Below are 25,240 nucleotides of genomic sequence, written 5' to 3'. Positions count from 1 at the left end.
GGAAGGAAGGAAGGAAGGAAGGAAGGAAGGAAGGAAGGAAGGAAGGAAGGAAGGAGAAAGAAAAAGAGAGGGAGAGAGGGAGTGAGGGAGAGAGGGAGAGAGGGAGGGAGGGAGGGAGAGAGAGAGGGAGGGAGAAAGGAAGAAAAAGAAGGAAGGAAAGAAGGAAAGAAAGAAAGAGAGAAAGAAAGAAAGAAGAAAAAAGAAAGAAAGAAGAGAGAAGGAAGGGGAGGGGCAAGGGAGGGGAAGGGGAGGGGCAAGGGAGGGGAAGGGGAGGGGCAAGGGAGGGGAGGAGAGAAGAGAGGAGGAGAGGGAAGGGGAAAGGAAAGGAAAGAAAGAAAAGCAAGCCAACCAACCAACCAATGGGGCACATAACTTGGAAAGCTTAAAATATTTACTAATGTAGCCCCTTACAGAAAAAGTTTTTGACCCTTGTTCTATGGCAATGTGGAAAACTCATACTAAAAACTTATTTTCACAATACCTGACAGACTACAAAGTTTAATTCCAGAAATCAATCAAAAACCTACAATAACTTGAGAAGTGTTTCTTCACGAAACATACTGAACTCCAGATAAGAAAAGTGGGAATCTGCAGCATTGTTGCCTGGAGCTGCTCTCACCCTTCCAATCCCCCAGCTTGGTTGGTGTGGTCGTTATACTAGGACAGGCCATAGAATGATCAGTGCTGCTGCTGCCAGAGGGGCAGTCACTTGATTTGAGCGGGAGGTGAAAAACCAATGCCCAGTGGAACTGTCCATAAATGTGATCTAGGTGGTAAATGAACACGGAAGGCCACCAGGGGCTGCTGTCTGAGGTTCAGTCTTGGTTGGGAACAACAACAAAAAAGACTGGTAGACCATCCAGAAATGTAGCAAGGGAAACCTGAAAGTGAGAGAGCCAGGGAAGGGCTTCATAAACTCTCCACACAATCCTGGCTGACTGAAAGGCTGTTTGCAAAAGCAGGGGAGATTGATGTGATTGATGCACATAACCCTCCTGATAAGAGAGGCTACAACCAAGTAAAGAGGAAAACATCAGAGGGGTCAGTGGAAAGTAAAAGGCCAGAAAAGGCTTGAAAGCTATCTGAACTTTGAGCTCCCCACCCCACACACTCATCCAGTGGCAGAGGCAGGAAGCCTTACTGGCTCAAAGTCTTTGAACACAACCTATTGCTAATGTCACAGTTCACTAAGCTCTGCAGACACAAGGTTGAAAACAGGAAGCCAGGATTAAAAATAAACACAAGAATAAAATAACAAATCACACAGAAACATCATCTTCACAGAAAAAGCATATTCCCTGTATTAAGGTTAGAAATGTTTCTAAACCAAAAACAGCAACAACATCTAGGCAGGAAACATGAGATACCAGAAGGGATACAATGCAGTATCTAAAATATCCAGTTTTCAAAGAAACAGGAAAGAGTGACCTATGTGGAGGAAAAAAGTGTAGCCAACAGAAACTTTGCTGGGTGGCCCAGATGTTGATGTACGAGGGAAAAAGAGCATTCAAGGCTGGTATTATGAATATAATTAAAGAACTAAAAGAAACAGTGTGTAAAAACTTAAAGGAAAGTATGACCACTTAAGAAATAGAAAATCTCAATAAAGAATAAAAACTATTAAAAAGGAGTAAAAGGAAATTCTGGAATTAAAAAGTCAAATAACTGAAATTACAAAATTACTAGAGAGATCCAACAGCATATTTGAGTTGGTAACAGAAACAATGAAGTTGAAGATAAATCTATAGAAATTACCTAAACTGAAGAACAGGTGAAAGAAAGATCGAGGAAAAGCAAAGAGCCCCAGAAACCTGTGGGACACCATCGAATAAACCAATCTATGTGCAATGTGGACACATGAAGGAGACAACAGAGAGAAAGAACAGGAAAAAAATGTCCAAAGAAATAGTAACTAAAAAGTCTGAAATTTGATGAAAAACATTAATCTGCAAATCCAAGAAGCTCAACAAACCCAAGAAAAACATAAAGTCCTAGAGAGACACATCATAGCCAGATTGTTGACTATCAGAAAAAAAAGACAAAGAGAAAATCTTAAAACCAGTAAAAGGAAAATGATTCAACATGCACAGGAAGAAACAGTATGATTAGTGCTAACTTCTCATCAGAAGTAATGGAGACCAAAAAGCAGTGGAGTGATTTATTCAAAGTGCTGAAATAAAGGTTAAAAAGTTAACAAGGAAGGGGACACCTGGGTGGCTCAGTTGGTTAAGCTTCCAATTTCTGCTCAGGCCATGATCTCATGGTTCATAAGTTCGAGCCTGCATTGGGCTCTGAGCTAACAGTATAGGGGCCTGCTTGGGATTCTTTCTCTCCCTCTCTCTCTGCCCCTACCCCACATGCATGTATGTGCACACTCTCTATCAAAATAAATTAAAAAAAAAAAAAAAGAAAAAGAAAGAAAAGCTAGCCAGGGAGAATTCTATTCTTACAAAAGTATCCCTCAAAAATGAAATTGATAGGGGTGCCTGGATGGCTCAGTGGGTTCAGTGTCCGACTTCAGCTTAGGTCATGACTTCACAGTTCATGAGTTCAACTCCTGCATCGGACTCTGTGCTGACAGCTGGGAGCCTGGAGCCTGCTTCGGATTCTGTGTCTCCCTCTCTCTCTGCCCCTCCCCCAATCATGTGTATGCTCGCGCGCGCTCTCTCTCTCTCTCTCTTAAAAATAAAATTTAAATTTAAAAAAAAGAAGAAAAAAATTGATACAAAGATATTCACAGATTAAAAAGTACTCAGAAAGTATCTATTGCTGGCAAATGTGCCTTACAAGAAATACTAAGTAAGTCCTCCAGGCTGAAAAGAAATGACACCAGACACTAACTCAAATCCACAGGAACAAATGAGGACCATCAACACTGGTAAATATGTAAGTGAATATAAAAGACTATGTCTGTATATTTTTCTCTTTTCTTCTCTTAACTTCTCTAAAGTGCCTAAGATGATCATAAAAGGCCTATAACACCATATTGTGGGCTTTATAAAATATCTATTTTACTGAAACTATTAACTAGATTGTGATAAATTAGACGCATATTTCAATTCCTAGAGCTGCACTAAGAAAATAACTGCAAAAACTCCATATTTGTGCCAAAAGGAAGGGAGAGGAATAAAAAGAACCATGAGACATATAAAAAACAAATAGCTAAATGGCAGGCTTAATGCAATCAATAATTGTATTAAATATGAACAAACCGAACACTCCAAACAAAAGGCAAAAAAAGTTCTTAGTTACACCACCAAAAGCACAATCCATTTAAAAACTGGACATCACTAAAGTGTAAAACTTATGCTTGAAAAGACACCATTGGGGTGCCTGGGTGGCTCAGTCGGTTGCTCAAGTCATGACTGGACTCAGGTCATGATCTCATGGTTTGTGAGTTCGAGCCCCATGTCGGGCTCTGTGCTGACAGCTCAGAGCCTGGAGCTTGCTTCGGATTCTGTGTCTCCCTCTCTCTCTCTGCCCCTCCCCCACTCATGCTCTGTCTCTGTCTCAGAAATAAATAAACATTAAAAAAAAATTTTTTTTAAAAGAAAGAAAAGACACCATTAAAGAGAGTGAAAAGCCAAGCCACAAACTTGTCTTCTGAAACTTCATTTTATAGAGTGGAAAGTATGTGAAAATTGTATATCTGATATAGGACTGTGTCTAAAATATATGAACAACTCTTACAAGTGAAAAAGACAAAACAATCCAATTGAAAAATGGGCAAAAGAACTGAATAGCTATTTCATTAAAGAAGATATGTAATGGTTCTAAGCACATGAAAAGATCAACATCATCAGTACTAGGGAAATGCAAATTAAAACCACAGTGAAATACCACTACACATCCACCAGAATGTTTATAATCACAATTAGAGACAATTCCAAGTCCTGACAAGGATGCAGAGAAAGTGAAACTCTAACATCCTGCTAACAGAAAATGTAAAAATAGAAAACGGAAATGTAACATAGAAATGCTAATAGAAATGTACAGCCACTTTGGAAAACAATTTGCAGCTTCTTAAAAAGTTAAATGTGAACAAAGCATACAATCCAGAAATTTTATAGCTACTTATCTACCCCAAAATGAAAATGTATGCCCACATCGAGACTGGTACATGATTGTTCTTAGCAGCACTATTCACAATAGCCAGAAGCAGACACCACCCACATATCCATCAACCTGTGAATGGGTAAACAAAATTGCTCTATTCACACAATGGAATATTATATGGAAATAAAAAGGAATGGATTACTGATACATGCCACAACCCGGATGAACTCAAAAACATTATGCCAGATACAAAAAGCTATATATTTTATGATACCATTTATAGAAAAAGTCCAGAAACAGCAAATCTAGAGAGACAGCATATCAGTGGTTCCCTAGGAGGAACCACTGGAAGAATAGATGCAAATGGGCAGAAAGGAACTTTTTGGAACAATGGACTATTCTAAAGTTAAATGGAAGAAATGATCATACAACAATAAACGTTTACCAAAAATAATGCAACTTACAATAAGTAGATTTTATGGTATATAAATTATATCTCAATGAAGTTTATAAAAAACAGGAACTGTAAGACTGTGTATTTCTAAAATGTCAGTGTCCAAAAGACAGGAAAGGTTACTGAAATGATCTGTATTAAGGGAGATTAAATAGACATGACATGTCAATGTGCTACCTAAACCTGGATTGGATGTTCTGGAGAGTAAAAAAAGGTATTACTGCGTCTACTGACAAAATTATAATATGAGAAGTAGATATTAGATAACATTACTGTATCAAAGTTAAATTTATTGACGTTGATAACTACCATGGTTATATGACAACATTGCCCTCCTTAAAAAAATCTTTTAACAAAATGCACATATGAACCTACATGCACACATATATATACATAAATATATCCACATACATCTGGAGAGGGGAGAAGGCGATGGGAGAACAAGTACATAAGATAGCACACAAGCAAATGTAAAATATTAATAGGTAATTTTATGATGCTATTTTATAAAAACATATATGCCATATATATTTACACATATGTGTGTGTAGAGGATATAAGGTATTCTTTGTACTAATTTTATTTTTTAATTTTTATTTAATTTTGAGAGAGAGAGAGAGAGAGAGAGAGAGGCAGAGAGAGAAGGAAACAAAGAATCCTAAGCAGGCTCTGCACTATCAGCAAGCCCGATGTGGGGCTCGATCTCACAAGCTGTGAGACCATGACTTGAGCCGAAATCAAGAGTTGGATACTTAGCCAACTGAGTCACGCAGGTGCCCCTGTACTAATTTTATTTTTGCAAATTTTCTGTAATTTTGAAGTAATTTCCAAATCTCAAGTCCAAAATATATATATTGAATTGGTCACAAGAATCCCCTACAGAAAACAATGATGAAACTGGATAAATACAAGAAATAATTACTTAAAGTCATTGGAAAACACTCAAAATCAACCAGAAACTGGTTGGAGGAGAGAGTTTACACTAAAAAAGCAATGGAAAGGGAAGGGTAAGAATTTCGTTTGTGAGTTTCTTGCTAAAGAGCACTCATGACACACACAACCACAGCAGTGGAGAAATAGTGATGAAACACCAAAGCCTTATGGGTTCAAGGTACCAGAGGTAAGGATTCAGAGGTGGAACAGAAGCTGCAAATATGTGTTAGGGATACAAGAACATCTATAGTCTTAAATCCTTATACTAGACAAGAAGGAAGGCTGAAACGTAATAATGTTAAGCATCTATCTCAAAAACAGAAAAAGAATAATAAAATAAGCCCAAAGTAAGAAGAGAAAGGAAATATTAAACAGAAGTTCAGACATAAAACATACAATAGACATGATCAACAAAGACAAAAAGAACAACAACAACAAAAGGCAAAATAAACAGGTAAAACAGTTGTCTATGTACGAAACTCCAAAGAATATACACAGGACAAATTATTGAATTAATTAAACCACTCAAGAAGGCCACTGGGTATATGATCATTATCATGAAATGAATTTTAGTTACATATTTTAACAAAGAAATTATACAAATTTAGTTTGTAAAAATATAACTTTCCAAAAAAAATAAGCCTATGTATAAATTTAAAGATGTACATTTACACAAAGTTATAAAACCTACCAAAAGGTAGCAATAAAGATGTATTAATAAATAAGTGAAGGAATACACCACAATAAGAGATTTAATATTGTAAAAGGGGTCAATTTTCTCCAAATTAATATATTAATACATCTTTATTAATTAATATATAAATTCAATGCAACTACAACAAAATCCTGACAGGATACTTCATGAAATCTGACAAGCTGATTGTAAAAGTTCAATGGGTAAAGCTACAAAGACACGTGAAGAATAAGATGGGAGGACTTAACCTACCAAACACTAAGATTTACTGTAAAGCTGTAGGAAATGAGGGGCGCCTGGGTGGCTGAGTTGGTTGAACATTTGACTCTTGATTTTGGCTCAGGTCATGATCTCATGTCGGACTCCAGGCTGACAGTGACAGTACAGAGCCTGCTCGTGATTCTTTCTCTCCCTCTCTCTCTCTGCCCCTCCCCTGCACACTCTCTAAGTAAATAAATAAACTTAAAAAAAAAGAGTACCTGTAAAAACTGACAAAATCTGAATCTGATTAAAGTCTGCAGTTTATTTAATAGTACTATACCAATGTCAACTTCTTGGGTTTTGAAATTGGAGAAAGCTGAGAGAAGAGTAGATGGGAACTTTCTGCATTATTTTTAGATTGAGACTTCTATTATTTCAAAATTAAACAGCTTTTTGAAAAGCATATAGGCAGCACACAGACTGGAAGAAGATGGACATAATACATTTAACAAAGGATTCATTTCCAGGATTTATTTAAATACTTCTGCCAATGGACAAGAAAGAGAAAAGCAGGCAAAAGATTTGAACAGGCAATTCACAGAATTCAATGCTAATCAACTTATGAACGTTTGAAAAGATGCTCAAACTCCGTGCTAAGCAAATTAAAACTAGTGTGAGAGGCCATTTCATACCCAAAGGATGGTCAAAAACTAAAACCTTTTGTGATGGCAACCCTGCAGATTAATGAAACAATTGTTGAGGGCCAGTTGGCATTGCCTAGGCCAGATGGACAAGTGCACGCTCTTTGACTCAGCTACTCTACTCCTGGGCACATATCTTAAAGACACAAATGCTTCTATGCCCAAGGACACCTGTATGATAATGTTTATAGTTGCATTCTTTAATAGCCAAAATTGGTAAAACCACAGATGTCCAACAAAAGAAAATGGATAAATGAATTTTGTATTTTAATTATGCATAGACTACAATAAACATGATATAATAGTGCAAATGAATGAACCAGAACAACCTATATCAACATGGATGAATCTTATAAACTCAGTGTCAATGAAGAGAGCAAACTACAGAAGGATATACATATTATGATGATGTTAATGTAAAGTTTAAAAATACGCCAAACAACTATAGATAGTTGAGGGATTCATATTTATGAAGCAAAACAAAAAGCCATGCATAAAATTATAAATCCCTAATTTTGTTTATTTTTTATTTTTTATTTTTTTTTTGAGACAGAGAGAGACAGAGCATGAACGGGGGAGGGTCAGAGAGAGAGGGAGACACAGAATCTGAAACAGGCTCCAGGCTCTGAGCTGTCAGCACAGAGCCCGACACGGGGCTCGAACTCACGGACCGTGAGATCGTGACCTGAGCCGAAGTCGGACGTTTAACCGACTGAGCCACCCAGGCGCCCCTAAATCCCTAATTTTGAAAAAACACTACTCTTTGGGCAAAGGTGTGGGAAGGTATAGGGTAGAATCTGGGAAAGGGAAATAGGAACTTCAATTGTTTAGGTAATGTTTTATTTTTTAAGCTAGGATGTTGGCTCATGGGAACTTAATCTTCATTATTGGGTAATGCATTTTTTAAACTATGCGAATTGGACATGTAGAGATAATCGATTATGTTTCGCCTAAGAGAAACTGGAAAGTATCTGAAGAGTAGCAGACTTCATATCCATGGGGCAGGTACAGTTTTTTGTTGTTTTTTTTTTAATTTTTTTTTTTTTCAACGTTTATTTATTTTTGGGACAGAGAGAGACAGAGCATGAACGGGGGAGGGGCAGAGAGAGAGAGGGAGACACAGAATCGGAAACAGGCTCCAGGCTCCGAGCCATCAGCCCAGAGCCTGACGCGGGGCTCGAACTCCCGGACCGCGAGATCGTGACCTGGCTGAAGTCGGACGCTCAACCGACTGCGCCACCCAGGCGCCCCATGGGGCAGGTACAGTTTTTAAGATCACGATGAGAGAAAGAAGCCCATGCATGAGGAAAGACTAAACATGACGAAGAAGGCAAGCCAAGTAAGAGGAAGGGAGGCTTCCTGGTAGAGGAAAGAGACAAGGAAACCAAGAAAGTCCCTCCCTCAACTGAAAATGATATTCTGGAAGGGAACTCATGCCAGGCAGACTTACCAACGACCTAGGAGACCCGAGAAGAGCTTCTTTCCTGTACCCGAGAGATGCGTCCTCCTTCCCTATCTGTCAAGCTGCAGATGGTCCCATCTTCCCTGTGTCCTACTTACCTGGACAGAGGACCAGCGGACATCGTTTCTCCTCAGTCCAGGGCTCTTCTCCTTGCTCCAGCTGAGAAATGAGTTTTGGTTTGGAAAATGGAATTTCTGTTCATAGGGGGAAAAAAACAAACAAGGAGATCTTTGGTTATGGGCTCAAGGGGCCATTCCAGAACTCAGAGCCAAAATGGGGAGGGAAACCCAAAGGGTGGTACAAAGGACCTATAACAGTGAACTCTCAGGGTGCCTGGGTGGCTCAGTTGTTTGAGCATCGAACTTCAGCTCAGGTCACGATCTCACGGTTCATGAGTTCAAGCCCCACATTGGGCTTTGCACTGACAGCCTGGTTGGGATTCTCTGTCTCCCTCTCTCTCTGCCCCTCCCCTGCTCCCCCTCTCTCAAAAATAAACAAACATTAAAAAAACCCATTAAAAAAATAGTGAACTCTCTACAGAAGAAGAGTTAAGTAAAGGTGACTCTAATCAGAAAATCAGCATATTAATACTTGGTGAATGAAAATCTCCTAGGTTTCAAACAAGGTAAAGTAAAAAGAGAGGAGAGCCCCCAGACTTGAGAAAGAGGACTGGAAACACAGTATTATATGCAAAACATGAGTAAATCCGCCTGTTTCTAATTCTAATAAATCCAGATTTACCCTGAGGGAAAATGTAAATTATTGTTTTTAAGCCCAACCCTCGGCCAGTTGCTTCATGGTAGGCTTTCCTCATGGTGTGTAGAAAATTCTCTGTGGGACAGATTTTAAGTGCTAAGGGAAGCCATCCTTACCTAGTGAGACCAGGTGGTTGTAGGTCTCCAGCATCACTTCCCTGTGCAGGGTCCTCTGGGCAGGGCTCAGCAAACTCCATTCCTCTCGGGTGAAGTCCACAGCCACATCCCTGAATGCCACGAATGCCTTTAACACAAAACACACTGCTGCTCATCCAGGAGTTCGCCTTGCTCACAACTCAGGATGAGGAATGAAAAGGCTTCCCTGTGGGAGGCAGAGATTTCTAAACCCTACTTTGTAAATGAAGGGTAACAGGATATGCCACTACGCCATTTTGACGTATTATTTTTTATTAATGTTTATTTTTGAGAGAGAGGGAGACAGAGTGTGAGCAGAGGGGCAGAGAGAGAAGCAGACAGAATCTGAAGCAGGCTCCAGACTCCAAGCTGTCAGCACAGAGCCGGATGCATGGCTCAAACCCATTGTGAGATCGTGACTTGAGCTGAATTCGGGTGCTCAACCGACTGAGCCACCCAGGAGCCCCTGAAATAAGTATTATTTTGAGCTGAAGGAAACTGAGCAGAAGCAAATACAAGAAAAGCTCTCTGCACTCCTCCTATCTGCCTAAAAGAAGAACATAAATTTGTGAGGGTATTCCCCTCCCTCCCCTCAACCAGGAAGAATAGAAGTTAGTCACTGGAAACAATTTATCAGCCAGGAGATGGCACCAGAGGAATTTATACAACAAACCTTACTAACTAGCCCCTACCTTCTATCAGTTCTCCCATGTATTTACCTCCCCACAACTTGCCACCTTGGAAACTCAAAATCCTTTTCCTTGGTCTTGTCACATCTCTAAAAAGTTACTGTTCTTTTGTTAAGATGCTATACGAGCCCAAGTTCTAACCACCCCTTTGAGTTACTCAACACTGAAATTCCCATGTGTAGGTATGAGGTACATATTAATAAACTTCTGTTTTTCTCTTGTTAATCTGTCTTTTTGTCAGTTAATTTACAAGGTCCTGGCCAATGAACTCAAAACAGGTAGAGGAAAACTGATTTTTTTTTTTCTTCCCCTATATGACCTTAGTGCCAAGGGTTAAAAGACCATTATTCTGGGGACACCTGGGTGGCTCAGTTAAGCTTCTGACTCTAGATTTTGGCTCAGGTCATGATCTCACGGTTTGTGAATTCGAGCTCCACATCAGGCTCTGCACTAACAGTGTGGAGCCTGCTTGGGATTCTCTCTCTCTCCCTCTTTCTCTGTTCCTCGCCTGCTTGTGCTCTCTCTCAAAATAAATAAATAAAAGACCATTATTCTCCTATCTTTATCCAGCGGGCACCATTTGTGCACCTATTACTGCCAACATCTTAGACTAGCTGCTATGGGGAATAAAAGCAAAACACAAGTCCCTTCACATTGGGAGCTTTAAATCTAGGTAGAAAGAAGAGGAAGCCATCACAGGCACAAACTTAAACAATAAAAAATAATCATCTTACTGAGTTTGAAGGATATTAGAGACTACTTGATCTAAGCATTTATGTTCTACCTGCTTAAAGCAGCTGAGTGTCTTCAGAGGGTGAATACCAACCAACAGGGGTATTGGTTGGGTATCTGTAGCAGGACCCATCCCTCCCTCTCCCTCACACTGCCACTACCCTGATGTGGCCTGAAGAGTGCAAGTGGGTGGTTGGGAAGACTGTGGACTCAGATCACACTGTCCCCAACTAGATTTGGAACTCACCTGTCCCCAACTAGAGTACTCTTCAGCCAATTAGTTAACCTATCAGCACTTCCGTTTCCTCTGTGAACCAAGAAAAACAGCATTTATCTTACTGGATTATGCTGAGGATCAGAGAAGTTGGTAAATGTAAGGATTCAAGACAAATGTCTGCTGCACACAGTGAGTGCTCAGAGTGGAATTCCCTGGCCATTCTATGAAAATTCTTCCTTCTCATTCAGGTTCTTATCCCCCTCTCCTGCTTTAATGTATCCCCTTCACTCTAGATAACGCACATGTTACTCATATTTATTTTCTGACTCTGTGCTAGACTCTAAGTTCCATATGCATTGTTCACAGGGCTATTGCCCTGGTGCCCAGAACAGAGCCTGCAAACACTAAGCAGTCAAATATTTTTAGATGACTGAATGTGCATTTATTATTATTATTCCCTGAACAAAGTTTCAAATGGCCTTCTACTACCTAGAACACTGTACTTTGGAAGGTGGGAATATATAATGGCCCTTGGCATGAAAGTACTGGTGAGGTGTCTTGGTTTGGAGGTGTGCAGAAACCAAGCTCCAAGGAGCCTAGGTATCCAGTTCTGAGATTCTTCCTACCCCATCAGTTTTTGTGTCTTTTAAAAAATGGCAAGGGATGCCTGAGTGGCTCAGTGAGTTAAGCATCCAACTTTGGCTCGGGGCATGAGTCTCCCATCAGGCTCTCTGTTGTCAGCTCAAGCTGGCTTTGGATCCTTTGTCTCCCTCTCTCTCTGCCCCACCCCCATCAGCGCTCGCGCTCTCTCTCTAAAATAAATATTTATTTATTATTATTATTTAAAAATTTTAAAAATGTTTATTCATTTTTGAGAGAGAGAAACCAAGCACAAGCAGAGGAGGGGCATAGAGAAAGGGAGACATAGAATCCGAAGCAGGCTCCAGGCTCAGAGCTGTCAGCACAGAGCCTGACATGGGGCTTGAGCCCATAGACCACAAGATCCTGACCCGAGCTGAAGTCAGATGCTTTATCGACTGAGCCACCCAGGCGCCCCTAAAATAAATATTTAAAAGAGGGCAAAACCTGCAGTCCACAGATAGGGTTAGTTTGAGCCATACAAAGCATTAAAAGTTTTATTTATATCACTTATATAATGGATGATTTCACATGAAAATATCAACTTATGAGTCCTGTTAAAAAAAAATCCATAAATCTGACTACTCTGGGCTTTGCACTGCTGCAGGGCCACAGTTGGCTGAACGTGACTCACACTGGGGGTCCATTACCCTAGGCATGTTATCGGCAGGTTGCTGCAACTCCTACCTTATCTGTTTCATTTAGCTACCTGCCTGTTCCCTTTGGTGATTTGACTTTGCACCCTTTCTCAGAACATCATCACTCCTTGAGGGATGATACTGTGTCTCTCCCCTCTCAGGGGACCCTTCCCCAAAATTCCTGTCCCCTATCAGTGCAACTGTTCTATACTGGTTGTAGAATGGCTTTAAGACAGGACCCCACTTTGTCCCCCGCCTACAGTAATCCCAGAACCAGCCCTCCACCAAACTAATGATTATAAATAAAACACAGACAGGATGAATGAGAGCTATGGTTCTTACCCCTCATCCCTAGCTCTTCCTTCCTTCACTCCCTCCCTCTCTTCTTCCTTTCTTCCCTCCTTCCTCCCTTTCTCCCTCTCTCTCCTTCCCTCCCTCCTTTCCTTGCCCTTCCTTCCTTCCTTCCTTCCTTCAGAGTGTGAGTAAGGGGAGGGTGGCAGAGGGAAAGAGAGAGAGAATCTTAAGCAGGCTCCATGCTCAGCATGGAGCCCAATGTGGGACTTGATCCCAAGACCCTGGGACCATGAACTGAGCCCAAATCAAGAGTCAGACCCTCAACCGATTGACTCACCCAGTTCCATAGGGGTGCCTAAGTAAGGGCACCTGGGTGGCTCAGTCAGTTAAGTGTCTGACTCTTGGTTTTGGCTCAGGTCTCATGATCTCAAGGTTCATGAGTTCGAGTTTCACTGTCAGGCTCTGTGCTGGTGTTATGGAGCCTGCTTAGGATCATCTGTCTCAGCTCCTCCCCTGCTCTCTCTCTCTTTCAAATGGATAAACTTAAAAATGAATGAATGAATGAATGAATGAATGAATGAATGAATGAATGAATAAAGGATCCTAAGTACAGCCATGGCTTAAAATCACTGGGTCAGAGGAATCTCAGGATAGAGAGATGAGACCAGGTTTTATGAGAGGAAGGTATGATTTTGGTCTTAAAGGGCACACAGTATTTTGAAGGGTCAAAGAGAAAGAACAGAGGTGGGCACTCCAGAAAAGACATATAGGATGGGAGGAAATAAAGAATGAAAAGTGACTAGCTATGGGGCTCCTGGGTGGTTCAGTCAGTTAAGCATCTTACTTCCGATGAGGTCATGATCTCGCAGTTCACGAGTTCGAGCCCCACATTGGGCTCTGTGCTGACAGCTCAGAGCCTGGAGCCTGCTTCGGATCCTGTGTTTCTGTCTCTCTCTCTGCCCCTCACCTGCTCACGCTCTGTCTCTGTCTCTCTCTCAAAAATAAATTTAAAACAAAAATTAAAGAAAAAAAAAGAAAAGTGGCTAGCTGGAAAAGACAGTAGGTAGTTTGTAACAGACTACAGAGGGTTTGAAAGGCCAAAGGAATATAAAATCCTATCCTGTACTGTGCATTTAAGGTAGTATTTGAGTAATATCCTTGAACTGATGGTAGAGGAGTGTACATGTGGATAGACAGGTGGTAACGTACATTTAGCAAAATACTATTGAATCTAGAGGTGCCTAGGTGGCTCAGTCGGTTAAGCATCCAACTTCGGCTCAGGTCACGATCTCATGGTTCATGAGTTCAAGCCCCATGTCAGGCTCTGTGCTGAAAGCTCAGAACCTGGATCCTGCTTGGAATTCTGTGTCTCCCTCTCTCTCTGCCCTTCCCCAATTCACGCTCTGTCTTTCTGTGTCTCTCAAAAATGAAACGTTAAAAAAAAATACTATTGAATGTAGGTGGTGGGTGTGTGAGTCAATGTTAAAGTCTTTGTATTTTTTCTGTAGATTTGAAACTTTTCATAATTAAACATTGGAAAGAAAAAGACTACTCACTCCTTCAGATACCTGCCTAGTCCTTCTGGTGATTCGATTTTACAACCCTTCTTAGAATGAACACACACACACACATACACACACGCACATACACACACAAATACTTTGAAATCTCTGACAAAGTAGCTACACTGGAGACCAACTCACATTTTTTTCAACAAGTTTATCAACGTTTTTTTTTGTTTTGTTTTGTTTTTTTGGGACAGAGAGAGACAGAGCATGAACGGGGGAGGGGCAGAGAGAGAGGGAGACACAGAATCGGAAACAGGCTCCAGGCTCCGAGCCATCAGCCCAGAGCCTGACGCGGGGCTCGAACTCACGGACCGCGAGATCGTGACCTGGCTGAAGTCGGACGCTTAACCGACTGCGCCACCCAGGCGCCCCTCAACAAGTTTAACACAACTGGTATTCCTGCAACCCTGGAAAAATTCATGGTTTCTCTGTCGGAAAACCATACACATAGGGAGTGTGTTAACTCTAAATGGATGACATTCCATGACCTATTCCAAACCTCTCTCACTGGCTAGCAACCAGTGGGCAGCGTGGGGCACTAAAGCCAAATCAAGGGGAGGCCAGACTGGTGTAAAAACAATCTGTCCCTTTGTCAGCTGGAAAATGGATCTGAGGCTGATGCTACCTGACAAGACACAAGTAGCCTGCTGCTGGATCCTAGCAGAAGACTTCATTTTTCAGATGGAGTGACGGGGAGTCCGTCCTTTTCGTGATGCTCACAAAGGTGGGCACAGATGACCCAACTGAGGCAGTAGAGATAAGTGCACTGGCTTTAAGTGTGGTCCCTGAACCCACAGCACCAGCACCCCTGAGGAACTTGTTAGAAATACAAATTCCTAGGCTCCATCAGAACCACTGAATCAAAAATTCTAGGGTGTGGGGCCCAGCAATCTGCTTTCACAAGCCTTTTCGGTGATTCTGATTCACAGAAAAGTTTGAGAAACAGTAGCTACAAGCACACTTTGGAGACAACCATGTTTAAATGACAGCCCTCCTTCTCCCATGACTTTGTAGCAGCAACATGACATTTCTGTGTCTCAATTTTCTAAAAATGGGTATTTGAATAATATTACTTTTAGGGTTGTTGTGAAGTTTAAAGTTGCTATTAATAAACATCCTACGACTGTGAGGGGAACCAGCCTGGATGAGGCTGACACTGTGAGCAGAGTCGACGAGAGGAATGAAAGACTCCTAGTCCTTGATAAGCTTATGAAGCGAGAGAACCAACCTCTCCAAGGGTACCCTGGCTCTGAACTTTCTTTTTATTTTTTATTTTGAGAGAGAGAGGGAGAGAGAGAGAGTGTGTGCAAGTGCATGAGCGGGGGAGGAACAGAGAGAGACAGGGTGAGAGAGACAGTCTTAAGCAGGCTCCATGCTCAGTGCAGAGCCCGATGGGGCTGGATTGCACGACCCTGGGATCATGACCTGAGCCAAAATCAAGTGTCAGAGGTTCAAACAGTTGAGCCACCCAGGCGCCCCTGGACTTTCTTTTTTTTTTTTTTTTTCTAATGTTTATTTATTTTTGAGGGAGAGAAAGAGAGAGAGAGACAGAGCACGAGTGGGAGACGGCAGAGAGAGAGGGAGGGAGACATAGAATCTGAAGCAGGCTCCAGGCTCTGAGCTGTCAGCACCTAGCCTGACACAGGGCTTGAACTCACAGACTGTGAGATCATGACCTGAGCCAAATTCGGACACTTAACTGACTGAGCCACCCAGGTGCCCCTACCCCTGGGTTTTATTTTAGGTGGGCTCAGTTACTGTTTAGAATAGCTAAGTAGGGTTTCCTGTTGCCTAGAGCCAAAAAGGTATAACATCTTATCTTGTATGGATGGCCCCGTACTCACTCATACCTCTCTTTTTCTACCCTTTATGCATTTTCCACCTGAACTAGTTCTAGGCTTGGCCACGTGACATGCTTTAGCCAATGAGACATTAGCAAACACGATGTAAGTAGAGGTTTGAAAAACATTTGGGTTCAGGGGTTGGCTTTGTTTCTCTCTCTGCAGTAAACCTTGAGGCTACCATGTAAATAAACTGAGCTTGCCTGCTAATGAGACCATAGAGAGAACCAAGAACTCAGGTACCTCACCTTGTCAACCACCAGACATGGAAGGCCATTCAGCTCTAGCTGAGCAGCCGGCTGACCACAGCCACATGAGTAAGGCCAGGTAAATCAACAGAAGAGCCACTCATCTGTGCCAAGCCTAATGGCTGACCCACAGAATTGTGAGCTAACAAATGATTTTTGTTTTAAGCCCCATAGAAATGAAGAAATGAAGAACCAATAGATAGAAATGAACTACCATAACAAATACCGAAAAACCATGGCATTAGCTTTGGGAACAGGAACAACAGAGGCTATTAGTAGGGCCACCTGGGTGGCTCAGTTGGTTAAGCATCTGACTTCAGCTCAGGTCATGATCTCATGGTTCCTGAGTTTGAGAGCCCCGTGTCAGGATCTGTGCTGACAGCTCGGAGCTTGGAGCCCACTTCGGAATCTGTGACTCCCTCTCTCTCTGCCCCTCCCCTGCTCATGCTCTGTCTCTCTCTTTCAAAAAATAAATAAACATTAAAAAAAATTGTTTTTAAAGCTTCTGCACAGCAAAAGAAACAATCAACAAAACTAAAAGGCAACTGACAGAATAGGAGAAGATATTTGCAAATGACATATCAGATAAAGGGTTAGTACCCAAAATCTTTAAAGAACTTATCAAACTCAACACCCAAAAAACAAATAATCCAGTGAAGAAATGGGCAAAAGACATGAATAGACACTTCTCCAAAGAAGACATCCAGATGGCCAACTGACACATGAAAAAATGCTCAACATCACTCATCATCTGGGAAATACAAATCAAAACCACAATGAGATACCACCTCACACCTGTCAGAATGGCTCACATTAACAACTCAGGCAACAACAGATGTTGGCGAGGATGCGGAGAAAGAGGATCTCTTTTGCACTGCTGGTGGGAATGCAAGCTGGTGCAGCCACTCTGGAAAACAGTATGGAGGCTCCTCAAAAAACTAAAAATAGAACTACCCTACAACCCAGCAATTGCACTACTAGGCATTTATCCAAGGGATACAGGTATGGTGTTTCGAAGGGGCACACGTGCCCCAATGTTTATAGCAGCAAATGGCCATCGATGCATGAATGGATAAAGAAGATGTGGTATATATACACACAATGGAGTATTACTTGGCAATCAAAAGGAATGAAATCTTGCCATTTGCAACTATGTGGATGGAACTAGAGGGTATTATGCTAAGTGAAATTAGAGAAAGACAAATATCATATGACTTCACTCATATGAGGACTTTAAGACACAGAACAGCCGAACAGAAGGGAAGGGAAGCAAAAATAATATAAAAACAGGGAGGGGGACAAAACATAAGACTCTTAAATATGGAGAACAAACAGGGTTACTGGAGGGGTTGTGGGAGGGGGGATGGGCTAAATGGGTAAGGGGCATTAAGGAATCTACTCCTGAAATCATTGTTGCACTATATGCTAACTAATTTGGATGTAAATTAAAAAAATAAAATTAAAAAAAATTTTTAATAGAAAAAAAACAGGCTATTAGCAAAAGTTGGAAAAGTAGTAAACAAACTGTTAGTGCAGACTAGAAACGTGGCGAGGAAACCACTATGGCGGCTTGAGAAACGGAATGCATTCTACATGCTGGCAAAGATGTCACCTGTGCTAGTTTGGAAAATAGAAGAAAACACTTCGTGATTTTCAGATCTGGCTAAAGAGATCTCTGGGAACCCCGTTAAAGGCTTCCGTTGGATGCTCCTAGCTACATACGATAACCTATAGAAAGAGAAGAGCTAATGAAGCAACTAAGCAGTTTATAAGTTAACACAGAGAAAATACAGACCCGTGGGGAAAAAACAAGGCGAGCACCCTAATCAACTAGCCTGGTAATGGTCATGCATGGATGGTCTCCAGTCCCAAACTGCCCCCTGACTGCAGCAACATGAGCAAGCCCAGGTGAAACCTGCAAAACACCCATCTGTGCCCAGTTCAAAATGCTGACCTAGAAAATTGTGTGCGAATAAATTATTTTGTTTTAAGTCCATAAGCTTTGGGGTGGTCTGTTATGCAGCAAAGGCTCACTGATAAACTGATAAAGGAATGTCATGTTAGATGAAAAATACTTTACAATTAATATCATCCTTGACTTGCTGTGATGCTAATGCTGTCAGAAACTCCTTAGATTTGGCAAGGAATAGATTCAGTCCTCCTGTTTTTCTCTCACTCTGGAGCATGAAGTCATTACTTGGAAAAGAGGACAGATTCATCTGAATGACCTGAACAGTTATTTTTTTCCCTTTCTTCAGCCAAGTGCCTAAAAAATGAATTAATCTAAGTTAAAAGTATATATGATGGCTCCACTGTGTTGGCAATAAACACACTTACAGAACTAATAATCAGAACATGTCAGAAAAAGACCACACATTTGAAATGAAGAGTGTCCTGAATACCTAAGACACTGTCATGAGCCACTGAAGGAGGGTTTCTGAACAGAAAACTGATGTTACCGTAATGTTTGGGGAAAATGAGAATCATAGAAACACGCAGTGGGTAGCAAAGGACTATATCAACACGCGGAAACAAACTGGGACACGATTGTGAACATTCACATGAGAAAAAAGATCTGCACTGGCAGGTCTACCCTAGGGATGTAAACTACACAGTATAACAATAAAAACAAAAACAAGAAAACTGCACAACATGAAGCAGACATCGTGATGGAAGAAGGGGGCCTCAAAAATGGAAGAAATAATCCACAGTATCAAACGTTTTAGAACAGGCAAAGTTCCAAAGCTCCAACTGGTGTGAGTCCCCACTGCTTCAAAACAGTCATTTCCATTTACCTTATCATATTCCTGTTATGAGAGTAAATACAAATCTATAAAAAGAATTGCATGCACAAGATTGATCATAGAAGCAAAATTTACAATAATTAAAATAACTGCGAACAAGTTAAATGTTCCCCCAAAGTGGACAGAACCCTCTTATACTGTTGGTGGGAAAGCAAGCTGGTGCAGCCATTGTGGAAGACAATATGGAGGTTCCTCAAAAAGTTAAAATAGGAACTATCATGCCATCCAGTAATCACACTACTGGGTATTTACCCAAAACAAAACAAAACAAAACAAAACAAAAACATGAACTCAAAGGAATACAAACACTCCTATGTTTATAGCAGCATTATTTACAAGAGCCAAATAATGGAAGCAGCCCAAGTATCCATGATAGATGAATGGATAAAGAAAATGTAGTATAAATATATAATGGAATATTATTCAGCCATAAAAAAGAATGAAATCGCACCATTTGCAACAACATGGATGGAACTAGAGCGTATAATGCTAAGCAAAATAAGTCAGTCAGAAAAAGACAAATACTGTATGATTCACTCATATGTGGAATTTAAGAAACAAAACAAACAAGCAAAGGAGAGAGAGAGAGAGAAACCGAGAAACAGAATCTTAGCTACTGAGAACAGACTGATAATTACCAGAGGGGAGGTGGGTGGCAGGATGGGTAAACTAGGTGATGGAGATTAAGGACTGCACTGGTGATGAGCACTGGGTGATGTATGGAATTGTTAAACCTCTATATTGTACACCTGAAACTAAGGTAACACTGTATGTTAACTATACTGCAATTAAAAAAAATAATAAAAACATTCCCCCAACTTGGTTAATAGTGGATGGGTTCATCCACTCATTGCACTATTATATAAATCACATCCAGTGGGATAAGTGTTGGTAACCCTAACCCTCCACCTATGAAAAATTCGTCTGGATAGATACACTGTACTAGCTTTAATATAGTGATTTTATCATTAAGGTCTATCAAAATGTGTATGTGCGAGCGTGTGTGTGTGTGTGTGTGTGTGTGTGTGTGTGTGTGTGTAAAATTAAACAAAAACCCCAATGGTAACAGAATCTCAAAACAAAATGGAAGACTCATAAGTGTGCAGGCTGTGCCCCTCCACATTACTGAATGTTGTCCACCAAGCACTCTGCACACAGCAGACATTCAGCAAATTTGTTCAATGAAATCAACGAAAAAATGCTGAAGCTTAGCAATACCCTGTGCCTGCCAGCCCATCTCATTTGTTACAAATTCTCATTTGTTCTCTCAGGCAAAGGTCCCTGGCAGTGACACCTAATATCCTACTGCATATTTGTTTAAATTGGTTTGCATAATTCAGCTGTCATGCATATCGGAGTACCTGCATGGTCTACGCAAACCCCCTGAAACATGTAGTTAATTATGCGCCCCAAATAACATAACAATACAAACAACAGAAACTCCTTTGTTACTTAGTTCCTTCAAATAAATTTACTTAAATTTGTGGTTCCTCTATGCACCAAACATTTAGTGTCAGGTACTCCTCTAGGCACAGAAGTTTCATCTTAAACAACTTATCCATTCAAATGCTTGTACCCTTTGATCAATTTTTCCTAATACTTTTTTTTTTTTTTTTAAGTATTAGGGGCAGGAAAAATCAGCCCACACAAATATCTAGCTTTTCCCAGAAATCATAACGCTTTCCTATTAACATTACGAGTGGTGAAGAAAATACACACAAAAGACTCAATGTTACGTTAGGTAACGTCCTCAATTAGATTTATTATGCATTCTTGGTACTAACACTTTCAAATGAATGAAATATTTTACAAATGAGAAACACAGAACTCTCATAGTTGTTCTGATAACATCCAGGAAATTGTAAATCACTACCACAGAAGCTCAGGATTAAATCAACGTCTCATTTTCTGTTTAAATTTTCCTGATTTGTTTTTATATGGATAGTCAAAGCAGATCTGAAATAACCAAGTAATGCGTGTCAAAAATCATAGTAAACCAGCCTGGCAACTGTGTTGGTGCTCGATAAATGTTAATCACATTCAATTAAGGGAAGGTCATCATAGCTACCATTGACAGGGGTTAGAAAGTTTCCCCTTAAATCCCTATACATCCATGCCTTTGATTTCCGTATGTCAAATTCCTTCTCAACATCCTTCAAAACCTAGCTTACTCAAAGACAAAATCTACACGCCTCAGTCTGGCACTCAACCTAGCCACCCAGACTCAGAGGTGAAAAATGAAAATCCTTCAGGGGCAAGATAGGTAATAAATGAGAGAGGCAGGCAAAATGATAGCTGGTCAATAGTTTCAACCTCAGTTTGGAAGATATTGTGAAAAGTGCAGCAAATAAACTCGGCAGGACCTGTCCAAATGATGAAGACACTGTTCAGTGCGAATTACCTGACACCAGAGTTAAGTGCAGTTTATTTTCAGAGAAGCAGGCAATCCAGAATTTTTGGTGAAATCTCCAAATGCTGAAAAGGCTCTCAATGTAAAATTCAGGTCAGACCATCAAACTCCTCTCTGTTCCATGCGTCTGTATCTTCACCAGCACATAAAAATCAACCTGAAAGCATTCCATTAACCACTACAACCTTGCCACACTGTGGCGAGGGCAGACTAACCATGCTTCCGGCTCTCCTCCCTGCTCTGCCAGCTCTCCAACTTGCCAAACCCTCAGGGGCAGTTCTGACAGCCTTTCTTCTGGAAGCCCTCCCTAACCACCTCAGGTCACAAGCATCTCTGCTGTCCCTACCCTTCATCCTTATCACTGGACAATTAAGCTTGGATGTTCCTGTATTTTTATTTAAACTGTTCTACCTGTGCTGTTCAAACTGACCATTTCGAGGATGGCCGAGGTATGGAAGAAACAGAAAGGAATGGTGAAGGGGGGATTCTATGTAAGATGAGCCACCACGCCTCCACGAACAGGAGCGAACTTGGCCCAATACCAACAAGGCAGTCTGCAGTGCAAGAAAAAGGAACAGAGCCATTCTGTTGGCAGCCAGCATGGAATTTGATGAAAATTCTCACCTCTTTTTTGGCTTTCAGGAGCCCCGTGGCCATTTTCCTGGTCTCCTGAATGCTCTCTCTGGAGATGGGCAAAGTCTCAGAAGACAGATCTGGGGATGTGAAGAGAAATGCCCCTATGGAGAAGCCCCTCCCCAAGAGTCGGGGGGGGGGTCGGCTCCGGAGCCCCACAACTGCGGGTTGAGAGTGTCCAGAAATCACCCGCACAACCCAATTCCCATCCAGAGCCCTGGGAAAAGGGTCTAGGGTGACCGAGCACCCTCACGTTCAGCCCCAAGCTCTGGCCAGGGAGTGGAGCCCATGGCCCCCTGCAGAGGCGTGGGGGGTCCGTCTCTAACCTTATGGGCTGGAATGAAAATATAAAGGCCTGGAGGTGCCTACAGAAGAACGCCCGAGTACAGAGGCAGCCTGTTCCCCCACGAGTAAAACAGGGACAAGCAGAGGGATGCGCTGCCTGGACGAGGCAATGGTTATAGGGCACTCACGGAACGCGGGGTGCACGTTGCCGATCCTGAGGCTGAGACTCGGGAACGAAGTGCAGAAGTACGGGAAAATCCCGAATGAAGTGCCGACGCCACTTCCAAACAGCAAGTGGCGGATCCCACGGACCGGAAATGCTCCTGCTACGCCAACTCAAAAACAGGGGGAGCGGAAGGGACGGCGGAAGTGGCCGCACGGGCTTCTGGACTGTGTAGTCTTTGAGACAGAGAGGTGGTGGGTGAGTAGGCTTGCTAACTGCAAGGTGACTTTGACTTCTGCACCTCTCATACAACCAAGTTTAGGAGCCCACTGTTAAGATGCCCAGACCGCAAGGTGCACATATTTCTCCTCCGAAGGGCAGTGAGATCTTGCGGACCACGAGAGAGTCGCAGAAGTGCCCGAGGATTTTAGGATATGTGATCCTGGCTTCCCGCCGGTGCTACGGAGGCGGGTGGCCAGGCTGTGCACTGACGGTCAGCGGCGCGGACGAACTGGGGTAACTCATGCCAAGGCGCCGCCCCGTGTGCCCTTCCCGTAGCAGAAACCAGGGTCCAGATTGGCGCGAGTGGGCGCCGGTCACGGCAGAGCACTTGAGGGATGAAGCAGTGGAGTGATGCTTTGTTGGGACTCGGGGATAAGAGCGACACCGGCCTTGGTCCCCGATGGTAGGAGGGGCGCCAGTATGGACAGGGGACGCCAAGGCTATTTTTGAGGAGAGCGGGATTGGCTGGGCCAACTCCAAGCTTTGGTCTTGTGTCCCCGGGGTTTTGGTAGATAGGGAGGCCGGACTTGAGGCCAAGAGCACAAGGCCCCCTGGTGGTAGACGTAGTCCCTGGGTTTTTTTGTTTTTGTTTGTTTGTTTGTTTTTGGTGTGTGTTTGTTTGTTTGTTTGTTTTTTAATTGGTAGCTAGGTGACAGGTGACACTTAGAATAAATTTACAGGGGTTGTGGTTGGGAGGTCGGGGGGGATGAGGAGTGAAGAGGAAGCATAATTTCACAGTTTTGTTCATCATGATTTTTTTGCATGAATTCTGATTTTCAAAGATACTACCTTAAAATATTTATCTTGAATACTGAACTTTTATGGTGCCCCTTATATTTTGCCCCAAAGTCCTGGCTGTAGGGAAAGGCATGAATAGATCTGACACCATATGAACCTCATTGGCACCTACTGGCTTGTAGAGTTGATAGGAGATGAAGGCCTGGCTTCTGGGCATTAAGTAGCCAGAAAGAGCCCTTTGGGAGCTTACCCTGAATGGTTGAGTTGGGTTATCTTTTCTTTCTTGATTTCCTTAGTATCTACAATTTCCTGATAACTGAACCTTCCAAAGCCCCACCCACAAAACACCTCCACGACGTATCATGGTGCACATATTCGAAGACTACTCTTGAATCTTCGCACCCTACTCCAGAATATCTTCCAATATCTCTTTACCTGAAGGAGTAAAAAAACAAAGTTTGCATGTTAGTATCAGCCTTCCCCATTGGATGGTGTTTAGGAATGAGGATCGGCCCAGTGACCTATTCCAGTCCTGGTGGCATACCTCACCAAGAGTTTCGTATCCATGAATGTGAAATGCTTGCTAACAACTCATTACGAACCAAAGTCAGGCATGGGGCTGTGAAGAGCATACATGAAATGGAGGGACTGAAAGCTTTAGAGAAAGGATTGGGGTGCTGGTGGGGGGAGGTGACTGGAGGTAAGATTCTGAGATTATCCAGATCCCTATGTGTAGACATGTGTGTACACAGTCAGTGAAGAGAAACCTAGGCTGATAGGCTACCTGTAATAAGTCAAACATAATATAACACAGCAGGTCAGGTGAGGGGCACTTGGGTGGCTCAGTGAGTTAAGGATCTGACTCTTGATTTTACTCAGGTCATGATCTCACGATGCATGAGTTTGAACCCCCCTGTTGGGCTCTGCGATGACAGTGTGGAGCCTGTTTGGGATTATCTCTTCCTCTCTCTGCCCCTCCCCTGATCAGATGAACACTGCTCTCTCTTCTCTCTCTTTCTGTCAAAATAAATAAACATTAAAAAAAAAAAAAAAGCAGGTCAGGTGATGATGTGACTCTGCAAACTTACTCATACCCCTTTCTCTCCTTCAGGGAGGGGAAAGGGGTTGGAGGTTGAATCAATCGCCAGTGGCCAATGACTTAATCAATCATGCCTGCCTGTGCAAAAACCCAAAAAGCCTTCATAAAAACCCAAAAAGACAGAGTTCAGAGAGCTTCCAGGTTGGTGGAGATTCAGGAAGAGTGGTCACTCAGAGCATGAAAGCTCTGTGACCCTTATCCATACCTTGCCCTATGGCTCTTCCATCTAGCTGTTCTTGAGCTATATCCTTCTATAATGAACTGGTAATCCAGTAAGTAAAATGTTTCTCTGAAATCTGTGAGCCTTCTATCAAATTAAATAAACCTGAAGAGGGAGTTGTGGGAGCCTCCAATATATAGCCAGTTGGTCAAAGCCCAGGTGACAACCTGGACTTGTAATTGGCATCTTAAATGGGGGGATGGGAGGGAGTCTTGTAGGACTGAGCCCTTAACCTGTGCCATGTGATACTGTCTCCAGGAAGGCAATGTCAGAATGGAGTTGAAATGTAGGACACCCAGCTGGTGTCTGAGACTTGCTTGAATGTGTGTGTGGGGGGGGGGGGGGGGGG

The 25,240-nt window shown here is 42.1% G+C and overlaps 1 protein-coding gene across 2 annotated transcripts in view; it reads right to left on the bottom strand.

Annotated features, from left to right (window-relative positions):
• ZNF383 (zinc finger protein 383) overlaps nucleotides 1-25,240 on the bottom strand; it is a 101,127-nt gene that overhangs the window by 3,039 nt on the left and 72,848 nt on the right. The window contains exons 1-4 of one of the 2 annotated variants that reach the window (XM_040445682.1): nucleotides 22,578-22,685; nucleotides 22,096-22,184; nucleotides 9,374-9,500; nucleotides 8,600-8,695 (exon numbers count right to left, since the gene is read on the bottom strand). In XM_040445682.1, the coding sequence (XP_040301616.1) occupies nucleotides 8,600-8,695; nucleotides 9,374-9,500; nucleotides 22,096-22,128 (256 nt within the window). In that variant the 5' untranslated portion in view covers nucleotides 22,129-22,184; nucleotides 22,578-22,685. Of the gene's footprint in view, nucleotides 1-8,599; nucleotides 8,696-9,373; nucleotides 9,501-22,095; nucleotides 22,185-22,577 lie in introns of those variants that run through there. The other variant, XM_040445683.1, reaches the window with a different exon arrangement.

The sequence above is a fragment of the Herpailurus yagouaroundi genome, unplaced genomic scaffold, assembly GCF_014898765.1.
Source record: "Herpailurus yagouaroundi ecotype Mexico unplaced genomic scaffold, PumYag 194, whole genome shotgun sequence".
NCBI classification, from domain to species: domain Eukaryota; kingdom Metazoa; phylum Chordata; class Mammalia; order Carnivora; family Felidae; genus Herpailurus; species Herpailurus yagouaroundi.
Note: the sequence above shows the minus strand (reverse complement) of the source record. Positions and strands in the feature narration are given on the sequence as shown.